The sequence below is a fragment of the Tamandua tetradactyla genome, chromosome 19 (genome assembly GCF_023851605.1).
Source record: "Tamandua tetradactyla isolate mTamTet1 chromosome 19, mTamTet1.pri, whole genome shotgun sequence".
NCBI lineage: Eukaryota > Metazoa > Chordata > Mammalia > Pilosa > Myrmecophagidae > Tamandua > Tamandua tetradactyla.
This window is the reverse complement of record NC_135345.1, coordinates 12,750,979-12,765,170: the sequence shown is the minus strand read 5'-3', so window position 1 is coordinate 12,765,170 and position 14,192 is coordinate 12,750,979. Positions and strand designations below refer to the sequence as shown.

The following is a 14,192-nucleotide window of genomic DNA, read 5'->3' as shown; positions in this document are numbered from 1 at the left end:
ACATTTTTCCATTTGCTGTAGATTTTTTTGGTGAGTACTTGTCAGATTAAGAAAGTTCCCTTCTACTTTGCTAAGATTTTATCAGGTATTGGGTATTGTGCTGACTTGAAACTGTTATGTGTACCAGAAAAGGTATGTTTAACTCAATCTTGTGGGGGGCAGACCTATTATAGGGTGGGACCTTTTAATCAGGTTGTTTCCATGGAAATGTGACCCCACCCATTCAAGGTAGGTCTTAATCCATTCACTGGAGTCTTTTAAGAGAGTTCACAGAGAGATAGATAGAGCTTAGACAGAAACTCCCTGGGACATGCTAAACAACGACTCACAGAAACTGAAGGAGCCAGAACCTAGAGAGAGCCAAAGGAAGCTAAGAGATGAAATCCACAGTGTGTCCAAATCCTATGGAGAAGCTAAGAGAGGATCCACAGATGCCTAGAGAGAAACGCCCCAGAGATGCTAAGAGAAGACCCACAGGACACAAAGAGAAAACCACTGGAATGAGAAGCTGAAAGCAATGGAATTGGGAACAAGGAACAGCAGACACTGGTTATGTGCCTTCCCAGTGGACAGAAGTGTCCCAGATACCATGGCCTTTCTTCAGAGTCCAGATATCATCCTGCTGATACCTTAATTGGGATATTCTCATGGCCTTAGAACTGTAGATTTCCAATCTAATAAATACCCTTTGAAAAAGCCAACCCTTTCTGGTATATTGCATTCCAGCAGCTTTTAGCAAACCAAGACAGGTGTCAAGTTTATTCTGGCTTCATAAACCAAGTTGGGAGTAGTTCATATTTTTCCTATTTTCCATAGAAATTGTATAAGATTGATGTACTGATCAATGGATTTCCACAAATTGAACATGCCCACGTAACCAGCATCCACATAAAGAACATTATTCCAGAAGATTCTCTCAGGCACCATCTTCCTGTTACTGGCTTTACCAAAGATTCATTAATATCCTGGCTTCTAATATCATGGACCAGTTTGGGCTGGTTTTGAACCTTATATATATGAATTCATGCCATTTACACTCTTGTAAATATTGTAAAAATAGTATGTTTTAGAAATTTATCCATATTGTTGAATGTAGTTGTAGATTGCTTATTCTTATTGATTACAGTATTAGATGTAAAGTGAAGCTAACATAATGTATTCATCCGTTCTAGTGCTGGACTTTTTGGTAAAATACAATTTTGGGATATTACAAACAATGTTGTTATGAACATTCCTGTACATTTCTGTTAGTGGACACACATGTACATATTTCTTTTGAGCATAACCCCAGGAGTGGAATGGGTGGGTCAGAGGACATACATATTTTAGCTGCAGTAGATCCTGCCAAACAACTTTTTTACATGGTGATCTTATACATTTACACCCACATATGTTCATGCTAATCATAGGAAAGTTTTCATTTATGGATTTAATTTATAATTATAGGATTATTCAAATTTTCTATTTCTTCTTGTGTCTGTTTTGGTATGTTGTCTTTTTCTAGATAGTTGTCCAATTCATTTATATTTTCAAGTTTGTTGGCATGAAGTTGTTCATAATATTCTCTTAAGATATTTTAATCATATAAAATCTGTAGTGGTGACTTTCTTATTCCTAACATTGGCTAATTTTTTGCCTATTCTCTTTTTCCCTTGATCAGTCTTACCAGAGCTTTATTAATTTTGCTAGTCTTTTCAATAAATATACTTTTGGCACAATCTTCTCTGTTTTATATTTTGTACTGTTGAACGTAGTTGCAGATTGCTTATTCTTATTGATTATAGTATTTGATGTAATATGGATTTGTTCCTATCTATTGATTTGTTCCTATCTATATTTGTTCCTATCTATATTATTTCCTTCTGTTTTATATTTTTGGATTATATTTGTTTTTATCAATTTCTTAAGATTAATATTGAGAAAATTAATTTTCAGCCTTTCAGTTTTCTGATATTTACATTTAAATACATAAATTTTCCCTAAGCATGGCTTTAGTATAACTTGTACAATTAGGCATGTGTTATTAACAACATTATTAAATAATTATTTATTATTATTCAATGTTATAATTTCCATTGTGATTTTTTTTTCTTTGACCCATGAGTTATTTAGATGTATATTCCATGAATCTAAGCATTTTGTGATTTTGGAATTGCCTTTATGTTGTTAACTTCTGGATTAATCCTCTGTGATCAGAAGACATAGTGTATATGATTTTAATCCTTTGAAATTAAGGCTTGTTTATGGCCAAGTATGTAGTCGTTGAATATGTTTTGGGGTGTACCACTGTGGTTTTCACAGTGGTGGTGAGTTTATTATTTCTTAATTTCTGATGAAAAGTTAGCTGCCAATCTTTGTTTATCCTTTGGTTGTTTTAAAGATTTTCCCTTTGTCTCTGGTCTTCAACAATTTTACTGTGATATTCCTTCTAGTTTTTAAAAATGTATCCTCCTTGGAGTTTTATAGCATTGCTTGCATTGAATTTTGAACATTCTCAGATATTTTCTCTACACATAGTTCTTCTGCTCCTTTCTCTTCTGTCAGTATGGAACTCCAATTATACATTTTGACCATATTCCATATGTTTCTCTTTCTTTTCTTTAAACAGTTTTATTCACACACCACACACACACCAAAGTGTACAATCCATGGCTTTTAGTATAACCACATAGTTATGCATTCATCACAACAGTCAGATTGAGAACATTCCTACTGCTCCCCCCCAAAATTCCTATAGCCTTTATAGCCCCTTGTTATTGACACTTAGCTTTGGTATAGTACCTTTGTTACAATTGATGAAAGAATATTACAATGTTACTGTTAATTATAGCCTTTCGTTTTTATTAATTGTATTTTTCCCATATACCACCCTATTAACACCTTGTAATAGTGATGTATATTCGTTCTAGTTCATGTCAGAACGTTCTTATATTTGTACAATTAGCCACAGTCATTGCCCACAACGGTAAGCATCATTTGCCCATTCTCTTTTTATTACCTGGTAACCTAATCTAGATTTTAACTCCAAGAATTTGCTCATTATAATTAGTTTATATTAGTAAGACCATACAATACTTGTCCTTTTTGTATCTAACTTATTTCACTCAACATAATGTCCTCAAGGTTCATTCATTTTGTCACATGCATCAGGAGTTCATTCCTTCTGACAACTGCATAATATTTCATCATATATATATATATACTACAGTTTGTTTATTTATCAGTTGAGGGCCACTTAGGCTGTTTCTATCTTTTGGCACTTGTGAATAATACCACTATGAACATCAGTGTGCAAGTGTTTGTTAATGTCTCTGCTTTCAGTTCTTCTGACTATATGCCTAGAGACTGGATTGCTGGGTCAGATGGAAGTTCTCTACTTACCTACCCAAGGAACTACCAAACTGTCTTCCAAAGTGGCTGTAGCATTCTACATTCCCACCAGCGGTGATTAATTGTTCCTATCTCTCCACGTTTTTTCCAGCAAAATTTATCCAATGTCAGAAGTGCCATTTTCTCTCTGAAGTCTGAAGGGAAGAATCTGTTCCATATTTCTCTCTTGGCTTCTGGCAGTGGTTGTCAACACTTGGCATTCATTGGTTTGTGGCATAGCTCAATCTCTGGCTTCCATCATTACATGGCTGTTTTCTGTCTCTGTGTCTCCCCTCCCCTTCTTATAAGGACACCGGCCATATAGGATTAAGGGCCCACTCTATTCCAGTATAACCTCATTTTAACTTCCCTACTTCTATCTGTAATACCCTATTTTCAAATAAGATTACAGTCTGAGGTACATACCTGAGCATACATACAGGCATGCATGAACATACATTTCTGCCTGTTTTTGAGTTTTATAGATGTGGTATCATATGTATACAATCTTTTGGGATTAATATTTTTCACTCAAAGTTATGGTTCTAAGATTAATCCTGTAGCTATAGTTCATTCATTTTTCTTTGCTCTTGTGCCAGTTTGAAACTGTTTGTGCCAGCAAAGCCATGTTTTAATCCTGACCCAATCTTGTAGGGGCAACCATTTCTTTTAATCCTGGTTCAATACTGTAGTGTGGAAACTTTTGATTAGATCATCTCCACAGAGATGTGATGCACCCAATTGCGGGTGTGGCCTTTTGATTAGATAGAGATGTGACTCCACTCATTCTAGGTGGGACTTGATTAGTTCATAAGAGTCCTTTAAAAGGGAAAGCACTTTGGAAAAGATTCAGATGCAGACTCTTGGAGGATATTTGCTTCAGAGTTGACAGAGACATGGATGTTTGGAGATGCTTTTAGCAGTGCTGACGGAGAAAGCAGATACCTGGACATGGGCAGAGCTCAGAAGATATTGCCTTGTGCCTTCCCATAAGATGCTAAGCAAGCCAGAACCCAGAGTTGTGTCCTGGAAGAACTAAGTGAAGGCCCACAGAGAGGAAACCACTTAGATAGGAAATCACTGGTATCCGAAGCTAGAAGCAACAGAGCTGGGAACAAGGACCAGCAGACGCCAGCCACATGCTTTCCCACGTGACAGATACTGGCCTTTCTTGAGCCGAGGTATCTTTTCCTGGATGCTTTAGATATTTTTCTGGCCTTAGAACTGTAAACTTGTAATGTAATAAATTCACGGTATATTGCATTGCAGCAACTTTACAAACTAATAGAGCTCTATAATATTTCTTCGAGTGACTATGCCCCAGTCTATCTACTCTGCTGTTATTGTTCCAGTGAAAATGAGTTTACAAACATGTATCCTAGTCCATTTATGCATGAGTTTTCGCAGAGTATATACTGAGGAGTGGAATTGTAGGTTCATAGGACATGCGAATCTTCAACTTTACAAGATGACATTGAATAGTTTTCTAGAGTGGTTCTTTGTATTTGCCACAAGCAGTGTGTAAAAGTTCCTGCTGATCCACATCCTCCCCAACAACTAGTATCATGTAGGCTATTGAGGTATTCTCTCTCAATTTCAAACCCATCTTTCTGCATTCACTTATGTTGCAGTTAGTACTCTCCCATACTACATTTCTCCTTTGCCAGACGGCTTCCTTTAGGTTCTGTCAATAGGGCAGAAACTAAGGGAGATCAGAAGGTAGGACAAGGTGGAAGGAGCTTGATATTTCCTTTTTGCTTAGTATTCCTGGGAATGTTGTTCCAACAATGACCTTTCACCTCCACCGCAGCAGCTGATTCTAGCAGTGGATAGTAGCTTTCAATGCTAGCATAGTTCTCCATACAAGAGCATTTTTTTTTTAAGTTCACAAATATGGCTCCACGTCTTCAATTTTAATTTTAAATATTCAAACCTGTCACAGATATGTAAAATACAGTCACTACAATATTGCAAATTTTTGTTTCATACAGGAAGAACATTTTAGGGATGTACTTATATCCAAATAATAATTGCTTCTTTATCAAAGCAGTCATCTAGGAAATTGATAATTGGAAATTGGGGAATGGTCTTCTAGATTTCCCTTCATATGAAACCACACATGATTTTAGTATCATGATTTTGGTAAATCTAGGTTATGGCCAAAAATAGTTATGCCAGTTGGATGTTTTTGTCTGCAAGTAATGGAATACTTCCTTATAGTATCTTAGTATTATCTCTCATAATTAGAAGCCTACAAGATAGCTTATGAAGACTATAGAAGTTCTAAGCATCATGTAGTAACTCAATAATGACAGCAAAGGAAGGGAAGGGGAGGAGTTTCCTTCTTTCTTTTTTTTAATCTGGGAGGAAATTTTGCCCAGAAATCTCCCAAAGGACACCCTCTCCTATCTCATTGGCTAGAACTGGGTCACAGCCACCTCCAGCAAGGAAGGATATAAAGACAAATCTGTGGCATATTTAACTTTCTTCATGGGTAATGAGAGGGTTAAGTCTGTCCTCATTGAAACATATTCCTCAAACTAACAATCACAAAGAACTTTACAAATGCTTTCATGTACTCTTATTCTTTTCATTCCCATTAACAAACCCAGTAAAGTAGAAAGTTGGGGGTGGAGGAAGTTGGTAAATAACTGGTAACTCACACTAAGTGGATACTAACGGGGCACCTCTTACTGTGGGCCAGCCCTTTCTATAGTTGAGACTGAGCAACCTGTCAATGGTAACATGGCTAGAAAATGGCAACGTTCCATCTGTCCTTCTAATGATGATGGTGATAAGCATAATGGCTAATATTGAGTGCTTACTATATGCTAGGTGTCGAGCCATCTGCTACTTTACATTGATTATTACATTTAATTCTCACTCCTCTGAAGAGGAAGTACCTCTGTGTTACAATTTAGGAAACTGGCTCAAAGGCACACAGCTATTAAATACAGCTGTGATTAGAACACAGGACAGGGCACTTTTTTTACACGGTCCTGCCTTCCCATTCTAATTCCCGTATTCTTTCAAGGACTGTTGCCTTTGAGTTAAGCTTTTTTCTCTTCTTCATTTTCAAAATGGGGTTAATTCTACAGTATAGGGTTGCTATACTGTACTAATATGATACTAGTACAGTATACTAAATGTGATAATCTACATTAAGAGACAACAATGAGACACATTTAATAGGTCGGCGTTATGAGTATTTATGTATGGTACTATACATAATAAATACTAATAAATACTATAGTATTTATTATACTCTTCAGTCAGGTTCTTTACACAAACTCGTGGACTAAGATGATCCAGGGCAGCAGTCCTCAAATTTTCTTTACTTGGACCCTCTCTACACCCTTAAGAATTATTGTGTATCCCAAAGAGTGCCTATGAGGGTTTATAGCTATCATTACTCCATTGAAATGAATACAGAGAAATGTTTAAAAAGACGAATACACCAGCACACATTCTCTTAGCTGCCAGAGTGATGACGCCGTAGAAGCCATGCATCCTCTGAAAATTTGTCTATATACTTGGGAGAAACTGAACGTGAAAAGAGCAAACACTATTGCATTATTCTGAAAGTAGGTTTAAATCCATCGGGACCTTGCAGGGATCCTCGCAGCATACTTTGAGAAATGCTGCTCTAGAGTAAAGAAGGTGTGTCAGGAAGTGTTCAGACTGATGTGCACTCAATGAGTGCTTGACAAATGAATCAGCAAGACCCTGTCCAGATGAGAAAGCCGAAGTCAGAGGTAGCGCCCGGATTTAAATTTCATATATCCCCCCACACTTAAGCTCTTTACTGCAGCTCCCCAGCCTTCAGCAACCACCCTCTCCTCTCCGCCCCCGTAGCAGCTCTCCCTCTTCCGGTGCGCAACTTCGGGAGCCGACACCAGCTCCAGGGGCCCCTACCCGCCGCGCTTCGTTACCAGGCGTCCTGGGATACCCAGGACAGGCCCCGCCTACCGCTTCCATGGCAACCGTGCGCTCAGCCCAGGCGTCACCCTCTCATCTCCCACGTCGGGCTGAACCATTCGCTTCAGGTATCTTCGCAAGGAGGGAGGGCAACAGAAGAATTTGATAGAACGCCTGTGAACTACTTGCTCCCATCTTTCTACTTAGTTTACTCTATTCACGTCTCTCTTGCCTCTTGCCATCTGGTTTTTGCTCGGCAGCCCGCGTCTCTTCTTTCGGGTTCGAGTCTCCTCCCCTCAGCCAAGGCCCGCGAGTGGTCTAGCCCGCCAGGGAGGCTCGCGGTCTGCGTGGGTTGGCGCAGATGCGGGGGCGCGCTTCCGAAGCGGCGCTGGGGGGCGGGCCCGCGCGTTGGGGGGTGGGGATGGACAAGATGGCGTACCGCGAGTGATTTACTCCGGATCCCTTCGACTGCAGCTGAGACACCGGGGCGGGGGGTACTGTTCCCAGTGCCGCCCTTCCTCCACACCCCCGCCCCCGGAGGCCTTCTTTTCTCCTTCCTCCCTCCACCTGGGGGGGGGGGGGGTGCGGGTCGGGTCCCAGGGCACCATGTCGGACTCTGAGGAAGAGAGCCAGGACCGGCAACTGAAAATCGTCGTGCTGGGGGACGGCACCTCCGGGAAGGTCAGTCCTCGAGCGGGCCCGCAGTCTCGGGCCTGCAGGAATCCCGGCGCGGCCCCCGGCGCCCCTCAGCGTCCTCCCGTCGCCGGGTGTCGCCTCCTTAACCCAAGCCCCGGGGCCTCTAGACCCAGGCCCTCCTGGCCTGCGGCCGGACGCGAAGTGGGAGCTTGGTGAAGGCTAAGCAGAGCTGTCCAGCTTCCCCTTAAAAAAAAAAAAAAGTCACTTCCCAACTCCCTTCCTGGATCGTGAACTCCGAATTCGTCAAGACTTGGGCCAGCTTCGCCTCCCGGGGAAGCGTCCAACTTCTCGCCTCTAAGAACTGGCAAGGATCTGCCAAGGCATCTTAACCCCTTTTTTCTTTAGTCCAGGTCACACTTTGCTCTCCCCCCCCCCCCCCCCCCCCCCCGCCCCTTACCGTTTCTGATGCCTCCACTGCATTGTGAGTTCCCAAGGGGTTGGCTCTGGAATCAGACTCCCTGGGTGAGAATTGAGACTCCATCAGTTAAATGTCGGGTCATTGGAGAGCAAATTGCTAACCTATTTGTGGCTGACAAGTAAAATGGCTATTGGTAGGGCTCACCTCAAAGACTTGTTTTGAACATTAAATGTGAAAATACATATAAAGCCTTTAGAACTTGTCGTGTACTTAATAAACGTTATTTAAGTATCATATCTGTTCACCTCTCTTCCCGGTGCAGCACCTGTCATTACAAGCATTTATTCAAAATTTCAGCAATTTAAGGAGATCCAGTTTGGGGCTGGATGCTTCTAGCATGACAGAAGGGATCCCTGCCTTAAAGTCTAGCCCACCGAGACGGGTATTGAATGAATGAATGAATGAGTGCTTGAAAATATCTGTGCCAGCAGGCCAGGTCACTTACCTCCTAGGCAGTTGTTCTTAATCCAAAGTCTGTGGAACTCCTGAAATGGAACAAACATTGTCTCGTACTTGCCCCGGGGAGAGGGTCTAAAGCGTCTGTGACCCACTCCCTAAAAGTGTAGAGCCTCTGCTTGGTTTACATTTACACTTGTCCCTTCTGTCTAAGGCGCCAGCACTTAGACACAATTTCTGGGAATATTGCTAAAGCTGATCTCTCTTCTATTCCCCTCCCTTTTCCCATCTGAGTCTTCAAAACTAAGCTCTTATTGCTTACCAGTTTCCCATTTATTGGCTTCACGTTTCCATGTTCCTGTTCTAGTTTGGGGCCTGGTTTCTGTAGTGATGACTTCTTTTTACATCCTCCTGGCATTTGGCACTGCACAGCTGCTACTGCCTGCTGCCTGGTCAGCAGTTTGAGTGCTAAATTTGGAGAGTTTTGTTAATTTCTTTCTTGCCTTTCTGGATGCTTTGTTATTGATTTTTGTTGCTGAGGAAAACAACATAATATGCTCTAATTACCTTTAAACATTTTGGGGAAGAAGAGAACTTGAAATCACTTTTGTTTATGCCGTATTTTATGAATTTTTGTATACGTAAAATTATTTTGAATGGGAGAATTGTTATATATGTCATTTTTTTCTAACACCTTTATTAGCTTTAACACAATGCTTTAGTTACATTTAAAATTTTTTTTCATTATTTAGGTTTTCTTTTGAAGGACTTCTAATTTTTCACTTCTTAAATCTTATTTAATTCAATTCATAACTGAGTTTATTTCCTGTTTAAAATTATGAACATAGTATATAATACTAATACCCTTGTGAAAAGACACAAGAATTGCCTGTCATCCTTAATTCTATTGTAATTCTTTAAACTTTTGTTCATTTTCATCCCAGTATTTATCTATTATCATACATGTATTATTTACTTGAAATTTGCTCATAATTTTGTATCTGGTTTTTCATTTATCTTGTTTCCCCTTCGTTGGTAATTTAGTCTGAATAATTACGTTTTACATCTCTATTGTTCAACAAAGCATAATTTTTTCATTTCCATATTGCTGAATTGTACTATCCTTCTGGTTCAAAGAGTAACAGTGATATTCTTTATGGTGCCTTAACTTAGTCTTCGTATTGTTGACTAAAGAGTCGGTTTTAAAACCTCAATAGCTTTTCCTACTAAAAATTTCTGATATAAGCGTCTGAATTATAATCTTTTATTCATATTATACGAGCATTTTTCCCCCCATATGAATTGAGCTCTCAAATTCTTGTCAGCAACCAACATTTCCATTCTATTTCCTTTACTGACCTTTTTTTTTTTTTTTAAATGAACTCAGCCTCTTTCATCCTTGCTTGTACCCTGATGTAACTCCTGGTCATTTTTTTCTAGTATTAGTTTTTTGTGCTTATTCTCACACTGGGCATTTTTATACACACTGGCGGATGTGATTGAGTATTGCTCTTTTCCACTGAAAGTTAGCTCCTCCCCCTGGTAACAAGTGTCTCTTTTCCTTTCTTGTTCTGATTCGTGCTTTTGATTTTATTACATATTTCTTAAGATTTTTAGAGGCGAAGTATCCTGTTTTATGGAGTCTTTTCAGTGTTAGTAAATGTAGTATGATTAAGAATTGTTATCAGAACTTTTCCAAAACAAACAAAAAGAGGGAAATTAGATAAAAATGTTTCGCATATGAGGGATGGTTTTTCATTTCATAATTGTTTAGGAAGGATATTTATACAATGACCTCTGAGAAGTTATTGTATGTGAAAGATGGCATAGAGTCCAGATAATTGAAGAGGAAGGTGCCTCCCATTAATTCAGTTGATCCTCTGTTTAATTTTTATAGCAAGATATCAGGAGATGATATAAGAACTGATTTTCATATTCTCTGTGTTCCCAAAGACCTGATTTTGACTATTTATATTCTATTCCAATTGAAAGAGCTAACTTTATGAGTGCCTCAAAATTGTGAGGGTGGGGCATCAAAATCTATGGGTTCTGTTTCCAAACAAAGAACCTTAGAATTATTCTGAATATTCATTACTATAAAAATAACTGAACTTTGAGACAATCTTAAAGGAAAATGAAAAATTACCTTAAATGACATTATGCTGATGTTACATGTGCCTTGATTTTCTCTTTGACTTTTAAAAATATTTCAACCATCCATACATTAAACATTTTGAAATATTTGTATAGTATAAATGTTAATGGTCATTTTCTTTTTAGGACTCTGAGCCTCTTTACAGATAATTTTGTACTTTAAGTTAGATAAACTCAGTGACATAATTAAGGCTAAATGAAAACCAAAAGCTTTATGAATGAATGCTTACTTTTTAATTCTGACCTCTTAGTTTTGACATATTTTTAAATGCTTCAAGAAAGTAAAATATATTTTCATTTTGATGGGATAAGTTTGTCAATGTCTAGTAGAAAACTTTTCATGATTGTGCTCAATAAATATTTGGTAATATATATTGGAAGTTTATTACAGATGCTGAATATTTAAATATTAAAAAATTTGGAGTTAAGAGTGTGCAAATTACCATTTTTGTTAAAAATGTGATTCTTGTGTCAAAAGGAATTTTAGGCCTTCTTGGTTTAAAATTTAGCCAAGTTTTCTTTTGCATTTCTATACGTAAATCTTAATGAAGTACAATAAACTATCTTGAAGATTTTTGTTTTTTCATTATCTTAAGAATTGACATGTAATTTTAACTTTTAAAATAAAAAGAACTATTTTTCTCTTAACTTTGAGAGTATGTCTTGTATAGAGCATAAAAGCTTAGTTGTCTTTCTCTCCTTCTTAGGGAAGTTTACAAACAAGAATAGTGCATTTAAAATATTTAAGAAACCCTTTAGTTATTTCATGTGTTACCACAATGACTAATTGTTCTGTTGCTTTGATACGAAATGGTACTCTAAAAGAAAGCTCCATAGTTTTTGAATAAAACTTTGAATTTTTATTTAAAAAAGTTTGGTTATGTAATATTCTTACGACTTTTTAGCTTTATGGCTCTTAGGATGGAAAATATTTATTTTGCCTGCTTTATATCAACTTAAAAAAACCCAGCTTTATTTATAAGATTCATATTTTCAGAGTCATTCTATAGAATCATTTTCATTTAACATCTTTAGGATAGAAAAAAATTGGACACCTAAGGATACTTTTCTTTGTGGGGAAAAAAAAGAGATTCTACCAGCAGGCTTTTCTCTCCTTAATTGATACTATTGCTTATTTGCTAAGGACTCAGACTACTCTTAGAATATTTAACCTCAGAAATGAAACTTTGAGCCTCTCTGAAATTTTTATTGAACTGATAAATATATTTGTAAAAGATTCCGATCTGTACTTACGCTGCTTCAGCATTTCCCGTTGACAAATTTCAAATTTTAATTGATAGCAAGGAAAAGGAGCTTGACAACCAGGGGATTTAAGGAGATCTAACTAATTAGTGTGTTGTCCCTATTGGTAGCTATTGCCAAGTGAGATTTGTCTGTTGGAGTGTTATGTCCCTCTTCCCCTTGTAACTGATTAAATTGCTTCAACTTGCTTCTTGAATTAATGGCAGTATGAGTGTTAAGATTACTTAATAAGATTTAGTATTGTTTTTATGCTTACATTTATTAAACAAAGAAATTAATTTTGTTATTCTGTGCATCAATTTTTAGACGTCCTTAGCTACGTGTTTTGCTCAAGAAACTTTTGGGAAACAGTACAAACAAACTATAGGACTGGATTTCTTTTTGAGAAGGATAACATTGCCAGGTAAGAGACTAAAATGTCTTAACAGAGATGATTGTACAAATCTTATAATAAAAGACAAAAGAAAGAAATGTCTAAAATAAATTTAAGGACTGCTTCTGTATTGAAATATATGTAATCAGTAAATCTAGCTTAGAGAGGCTACTTTATATCAGTATCCATCATGCAGACATATTGGTCATGGATATGAGAAAAAACATTTATACACTTCTCACCTACTTTGTTTTGGTCACTATACATTTTTTTGAGGATAAACAATAGTTGATCATAAAATCCTAAAAAATTTCTTAAAAATCAAATGCTATGCAATTATAAACAGATATTGTATTAACTCAATGTAAAAAGAGTAGTGGGGATTATTTTTTAAAATATTATTTTGATTAGGTTTTGCTTGAGTTTTTTGTTTGAGAGAAATTTGGAACAGAAGTATAATGTAGCTATGGAACTTCTATGCTCTAATATGTGAATGCTGTTTTATGCAAGGCAGCATGAAATTGCTGGCATTTAATAGACTACTAAAATTTAGGGTCCCTGGGCACTCATAAAAATACAGTTTGAGCATTCAAGATGTTTCAGTTCACCATGCAAAGAAACTATTTAGATGCCAGTTGCAGCACATTTTGTGGGAAATACAGAGAAATAGTAACAAAAAAAAGAGTGGTTTCTGTTTTGAGTTAGTCTCTGAACAATTGAGGCTTTAAAATGCTCTGTCCACTTGCAATGGTTAAATGATATATTTAAAGTATTTTATTAAAAGCAGTTTATCTTGATTGACTTTATAAACCAGTCCATCTCTCTCATCCCTCTTTTTGAGAAACACATTTGAATAAAACAGTTGCAAGTGTAATGTCAGATTCATATACTGGAATGTGAGTGATAGAGTGTGAAGAGATTTCATAAATTCCAATATTATTGAAATATGTTAAGCTCTCAAACACCCCATTGATCAGACAACTCCCCATGGAAGTTTTAAAGCGGCTATTGAAAATTCTTGGTAATTAGAAGAATTCCATATATCTCATTAGTAATAATATATTTGATATATTTTGTACTGTCTGTATTGTGCTACTAATGAAAATAGATTAGAAGATACAGTAAAGAGTTCTAATCTTTCTATAAGTAAGTTATTGCTCAGCAAGAAGCTTAATGAGAAACATGAGTATTTTGTTTCATTTGCATTGTCTTCCAATGTACTCAAAATGAAAAATGTCAATTTTTGTTGTTCTTTCCTTGATGGATAGGTGAATGCTACATTCAGAAAATTTTACAGCAGTCACTAGCGGAATACATGCACAAATCATATAATATTGATGTTGAAAACTTTTTCAGGGAAGTCAGTGGTACATAAGGAACCTTTTAATAAGTTCTTAGTTATTAACTGTTTTAGTTAGATGCTAAATTAGCAAAAGCACTAACTTTCTATCTCATTAAAATTGTTTTAACTTTTCTAATTTTTTAGTTGAAAGATTTGAATAAAGGAGCAAGCACTACTCTGTTAAACACTATCAACAAATACTGGTTTTGAACATTTTATATGTGTTATATATTTAATTTTGTTTTGATTTCTGATCTGTTGCA

The 14,192-nt window shown here is 37.0% G+C and overlaps 1 protein-coding gene and 1 long non-coding RNA gene across 11 annotated transcripts in view; one reads left to right on the top strand and one right to left on the bottom strand.

The window, feature by feature from the left end:
- The window catches only part of LOC143663037 (uncharacterized), a 43,823-nt gene extending 34,753 nt beyond the window's left edge, over window positions 1–9,070 (bottom strand). The window contains exons 1-2 of the long non-coding RNA XR_013165725.1: window positions 8,847–9,070; window positions 8,381–8,441 (exon numbers count right to left, since the gene is read on the bottom strand). This is a non-coding gene — a long non-coding RNA (uncharacterized LOC143663037). The remainder of the gene's footprint in view (window positions 1–8,380; window positions 8,442–8,846) is intronic.
- The window catches only part of RAB28 (RAB28, member RAS oncogene family), a 267,344-nt gene continuing 260,822 nt past the window's right edge, over window positions 7,671–14,192 (top strand). For all 10 annotated transcript variants that reach the window (XR_013165721.1, XR_013165724.1, XR_013165722.1 and 7 more), the window contains exons 1-2: window positions 7,671–7,968; window positions 12,521–12,617. Coding sequence is in view for 7 of the 10 variants with exons in the window: in XM_077136408.1 (XP_076992523.1) it covers window positions 7,894–7,968; window positions 12,521–12,617 (172 nt within the window). In the remaining 3 variants the exon portion in view is untranslated. The remainder of the gene's footprint in view (window positions 7,969–12,520; window positions 12,618–14,192) is intronic.